This window comes from Arachis ipaensis, chromosome B08, assembly GCF_000816755.2.
Source record: "Arachis ipaensis cultivar K30076 chromosome B08, Araip1.1, whole genome shotgun sequence".
In the NCBI taxonomy this organism is placed as follows: domain Eukaryota; kingdom Viridiplantae; phylum Streptophyta; class Magnoliopsida; order Fabales; family Fabaceae; genus Arachis; species Arachis ipaensis.
The window spans coordinates 3,659,498-3,665,580 of record NC_029792.2 but is presented as its reverse complement, the minus strand read 5'-3'; the positions used below and the strand labels follow the sequence as shown (position 1 = coordinate 3,665,580).

Sequence of the window (6,083 nt, the reverse complement as noted above, 5' to 3'; positions counted from 1 at the left end):
AATTTGGGCTTTATCCTTGCTTATTGTTTTCCGGCTTGCTAAGTTTTTGTTTTTTTATTAAAACAGAATTAACGTTGAAAAAAGAACCTAATTACAAACTAAATAGGACAAAAACGGAGCTGAGACTTAAGCTTTGTTTGGGAATAGGAAAGAAAATAAGAAAAAAGAAAATGAGAAGAAAGAAAATAGAAAAAAAAATTAAAGTTATTTATATATTGTTTGGATGAAGAGAAAATAGATGAAAAAAAAATAGAGAAAAAATTTTCTTTTGTTTGGATGAAAAGAAAAGTGAGAAGAAAGAAAATCATAATAGTATAAAATTATATTAATACTCTTATCTATATTATATGTAAATTATAATTTATTAATGATAAGGGGTAAATATGTAATTTTATTTATATTTGTCACATTTCTCTTCATTTTTATCTCATTTATGGAGAGAAAATAATTTAGTGGACCTCACATTAATTTTTTTCTTTCCCTTCTATTTTCTCTTCTCATCCAAACAACAAAAAACTTACTTTTCTATCCATTTTCTCTCCTCACATTTTTTTTTTTTTCAAATTCACTCGATCCAAACAATGTTTTAGTTCAAGTGACAAAATTATGTGTCTCTGAATACGATGCACCCAGATTTAAAATTCGGAGAAAATTTAGGGGCCAGCAACTTTTGTGTTTTGTGGCCAATACTTAACCATCAAAAGAAAAGTGAGTGATCTTCCACCGTTGGATGTAATCTCACGCCATTAAAAATACTATTGATAACCAATTGATAGTTACAAAACACAAAAATTGCTAGCTCCCTAGTACTCCTCTAAAACTCGGTATAGACCAAGTGCGAGTGTGACTGGAAAATACAGTAGGAATAGTTTTTTTTACCAAAGTCTAAAATTAAAAAAAAAAAAGATCCCAAGGAGTTAGGAGATTAATTTAGAACATTTTAAAATGTCCATTGGAATGCGAACGTTTAATCCCTGACAATTAGGATATCAAAACAATTGTCGTCAGCCCTCCGGTCGGTCATGATTTTGCTAATATAAGTATGCAGTGATAGATGACAGGCTGACTAATCATATAATTCCAAAACAGCCACTAATCCTTATGCATTAAAATATCAGAAAATAATATCTCATAGTATACTCAGTGAAAAAGATAAGTACTATTTCAATTTATAAGATTGAATTAGATGAATATATATAAATAACATATCTTTTGTTATAAATATTCTCTAATGTTGATTTTGCAACCACTGCTACAGTACTACTCTCGTGACATGGACAACAAATGTGCCATTCAAGCTATGCTTTTGAGTAGAATTTTATGATAAAATGATACATGTAATTGGAAGATGATGATGATTGATGAATACCATAACAATCAAAATTCCGGCAAGAATATTATTGGGCATAACTCTGGTATATATGTGGTTTATTTAAATCTGTTTTCTATGATATATTTTCAAATATCATGCGTGAAATTTATGAATCAATGAATGGAACGTAGTTGAACAATATGATATATATTTTGAAATAATAGAATGAAAGAATGTTGTTGTGGCTGAAAAAGCACCACGTGTCGAACATTTGTTGGCCAGAGATGATGATCAATGTTTGTACAAATTTTCTTTGGCTAGCCTTGATTAAGATAGGCAATGACAATTTCGCTGGTCGGTGCCTGAATTCCAATTAAGTTTGTAATTAATAGCTCAATTTCGTTAGCTTATCCTTGCGCTTATGTAGAAATGTATTCAATTGTTTCATAAAAAATATGTAATGGATTATGGACCAAAGGTAGTTTGTTAATCATGTCACCGTCCAATAATTCCTTATTCTTTAATTTTTCTTCGAATATCATGTTATGAAACCAATTATTTTTATTAACCACGCGATAGAAAAGGATTAATCACAAGATATAAAGTGCTCAGAAGGGAACTGGTCGTGTTTGATTAATAACATGAATTTGTTGAACAAATCTGATGTATAAATTTGCATGCATGTAGAGTTTATTTGTAAAAACCTCTTATTGAATTTTTACGCTATAAAGCAACAATGCCAATTCATTATCAATATAATTGACAATCATTATTGGTAATAATCTTGCACTTAAACAGCTGAAAAGAAAATGAAAATGTATTAAATAGGGACATGCACAAAATTGAACCAATGCTTATTATAAGTTAATAAATACCATATTCAAAATGTTTTCTAAGTGCCAACAGAATTTATTATATTATTTTTTACTAATATTTTTAATTATTAATTTAATTTTTTTAATTTAATAATCTAATAATATATTTTTAATTTACACTTTTTATTGATTAATTACTAATAAAAAATAATAAATTTTATTGATCTTTTAATATTTTTCCTACACGAACTTTAAAAAACGAGTCCATTTTTTAGAATAAGGCAACAGATGTAGTGAATTGTGTTGCTAGATCGTTTTGTTGTTCTAAGGATTGGTGTCAAAGTAACCCATGTTGTTGATGGTTATGCCGGAGATGACATAGATGTTACTAAAATCCATGTGTATTTCTTGTACGCTCCACTCAGCGTGTTGAGTTTGTTTCTTTTTAAAAAAAAAACTTTAAATATGCAGTCTCTTTTTTATATAATAATATTTGAGGAGATTCCCAAAAACCAGTTAAAATTAGCCATGATTATGATTTAATTTTGCTTAATTATTTATTACATATTGCAGTTAGTTAATTAGAAATGGTGGGCTCAGAATAGTTGCGAGGGCCATGAGTCCGTAGTTTGTTCTGGAATTTGCTCTGAACCTATCTGAATTTTAGGTGAGTCCAGATAAGTTCATCTGGCAAGCATTCGTCACCCAACAAAAGTGACAACTACTTTTCCTCTTATTTTAATCACATTATCAATTACGTACATATTTAATGATGCCGAGAACAATGATTGATAGCTTTAATTTCTTTTACTTCCATATATAATAATAGAATATATGCGTTTATCTCTTGCAATTTTTTTATGACAATATTTCGTGGCCACTAATTAACTTTAATTTGATGCTTTGCTTCATATAGTTTCATAGAAATGGCAAAAGTTAGATGGATTAAAAGTCACTCCGATCCATGGAGTTAGCTCCATATTAGCCTAATCCCCTGCTATAAATTTTTGATGTAATTTTAGATCGTATGAAATTAAAGTTGTAGGTAGGATTAATTCCATATATTATAAATCCGTTCTTTCTAAAAATTTAAATTTATAAGAGAAGATGTTTTAATGACATAGTCTCCCCATACTCAATTAAGAGGTTGCGGATTCGAATCTCCTATTTTTGGTAAAAAAAAAAAAGAACATAAATAGTTGTATATACATATTATATCTTCTATTTTAAAAAAAATAAATTATATGACATTCAATATTCTTCGTATTTTGTAAAAACGTAATACTCATTTTTCATTTTGCAAGATAAATATAGACATGATGAATTGATTTAAAGACAATCCAAATATATAGTATAGTATTAGATAAGTGTAATTTATGCAAATAAATAGATTTTGTATTTTTATTCAAAAGATCTTTCCCGAATAAGTGGAAGATAAAATGAGGCACAGTTGTATTTACTTTCTTGCAAATAACTTGCGTATGGAATTCATATTCATTCAAGCCGGTTAATTATTACATAATTTCCACAGTAGCAAGCTATAGCTAGGCCATATAAACCACATGTAGCGGTTGAATTATTAGGAACCCTTTTATAAGGTTACGTTGGCCCATAGAAACAGAGCACATAAACCTAAACCCTAAAGAAATTTCCAGAAACCAACAAACATTGATTTATAGACTTTTTTTTTATTAATAAGAGTCGTTGGAAAAGTTAAGGGCAATGCACAGGGTTAATTATTAAGGCGTAAGGTGGGTCCATGCAAGCGAAATCAAGCTAATAAGGGCGGCAAAAAAATAACGTTAATACATGTCATCAAAGAAATTAATTAATTGTGTTTAATTATTTAACCTAGTGTAGTGGCTCTGTTACTCTGATTCCTTAAATACCCTGTTTTGCTGAAACCTGAAAGCACAGAATTGAATTGAATTGAAAGAGAGAGAGAGGGAGAAAATGACGAAGGATGTTGAGGTAGCAGAGCAAGGGCAAGGAGGAGAGTACAGTGCAAAAGACTATAATGACCCTCCACCGGCGCCATTGATAGACTTTGAGGAGCTGAAAAAGTGGTCTTTGTACAGAGCAGTGATTGCTGAGTTCGTAGCAACGCTTCTATTCCTTTATATAACGGTTTTGACCATCATAGGTTACAAGCACCAGACGGACCCAAACCTTGCTGGTACCAATCAGTGTGACGGCGTTGGAATCTTGGGTATTGCATGGGCCTTTGGTGGCATGATCTTCATCCTTGTTTACTGCACCGCTGGAATCTCTGGTAATGTATAATACTTACCGCCTATTGTTTGATATAAAAAGTAATTTATAATACTTCCTATTATTTGATATAAAAAGTAATTTATAAAAAGTATTCAAGCGCCGAATGATCATCTAAAAAAATGAATGATCATCTAAAAGAATGAATGTTGTAGGTGGACATATCAACCCAGCGGTGACATTCGGGTTGTTCGTGGGGCAGAAACTGTCACTAATAAGGACAGTGCTGTACATGATCGGGCAATGCGCCGGTGCCATCTGCGGTGCCGGACTTGCGAAGGGGTTTCAGAAATCGTTCTACAACAGATACGGTGGTGGTGCCAACACCGTCAGCCACGGGTATAACAAAGGGACTGCTCTAGGTGCTGAGATCATCGGCACCTTCGTCCTTGTGTACACCGTGTTCTCTGCCACTGATCCGAAGAGGAACGCCAGGGACTCCCATGTTCCAGTGTTGGCACCACTCCCCATTGGATTCGCCGTCTTCATGGTTCACTTGGCCACTATCCCTATCACTGGTACTGGAATTAACCCTGCAAGGAGTTTTGGACCCGCTGTTATCTTCAACAATGATAAAGCTTGGGATGACCAGGTACTCTATTATTTCCACTTTCAATTACATACTTTATTTATTTATCATAATGAGCTTATTAGAAAGAAGAGTGTTAGGAGGCCATCAACTTTTATAATTTGTAGTCATTAAATAGTTATTAATGATAATTTTAATAGTGTAAGATTGGTATGAAATTTCATCCAATTACTCACTTTTTTTACTGATTAGATACGTTAGAATTGAATAAAGTTAGTGCCTCCTAGATTTTTTTTTATTAGAATATCAAAGAGAAATAAAAAAAATCTAAAATTTGACTCTTATTTTCGTTTTATATTTGAATAAATACTGAACAACTTTTTTTTTAACCAAAAACATTACTTCCTAGCTAGCAATTTTTTGTTTAACAGTGGTAATTGTTTATTTTGATTTTCAGTGGATTTACTGGGTTGGACCCTTCGTTGGAGCAGCAGCAGCAGCAATCTACCACCAACACATTCTTAGAGCAGCAGCAATCAAAGCTCTTGGATCCTTCAGGAGCAACGCTTAATCAAAATCACACCTTAGTTTACTATTTCTCAGACACATCTTTAACTTCAATAATTATTATGGCTTAAACTCTATTATGAGGTTATGGCTAGTGTCTATCTTCTTCCCAGTGTGTATGGGACCCTCTTCTTGTGTGTTTTGGCTTTCTTCCATTTCAAGCTTAGCTGTGTGGTGGGTTTGAGGGCAAAACAGGCCAAAACAAAATGTGGGGTCACATCAAAATTGTAGATAAGCACGCATGCTTTTGTGTTCTAAGGGTGTATTTTCTATCCCCTTTTGTCCTTTCATGTATTCTTCATCATTATGTGTTGCCTTCTGTATTATGATCCTGTGCATTATCCTCATTATTAAGTTATTTTTCACTCTTTTTTGTCATCTTTTTCTCTTTATATACTTCACATCAAAACTGTTAGTACATTGCATGTGTTATTTATAAGCTTTTTGTGATAATTGCTTGATCTCTTCTACACGCAAAATTAATTAAATTACCCTAAATTTATAGTATTTTTATAAGTTGATGTTATAAAAATTTCTGGTCACTCAACTTTTCTTAAAAATTAAATACCAATTTAATTTTCTTTATAGA

At 31.7% G+C, this 6,083-nt stretch overlaps 1 protein-coding gene across 1 annotated transcript; it reads left to right on the top strand.

The window, feature by feature from the left end:
- On the top strand, window positions 3,970-5,872 carry LOC107612830 (aquaporin PIP2-7). The gene is made up of 3 exons (XM_016314585.2): window positions 3,970-4,399; window positions 4,554-4,990; window positions 5,385-5,872. Exons 1-3 carry the CDS (start codon window positions 4,081-4,083, stop codon window positions 5,496-5,498), a joined length of 870 nt encoding a protein of 289 aa, XP_016170071.1. The 5' UTR covers window positions 3,970-4,080; the 3' UTR covers window positions 5,499-5,872.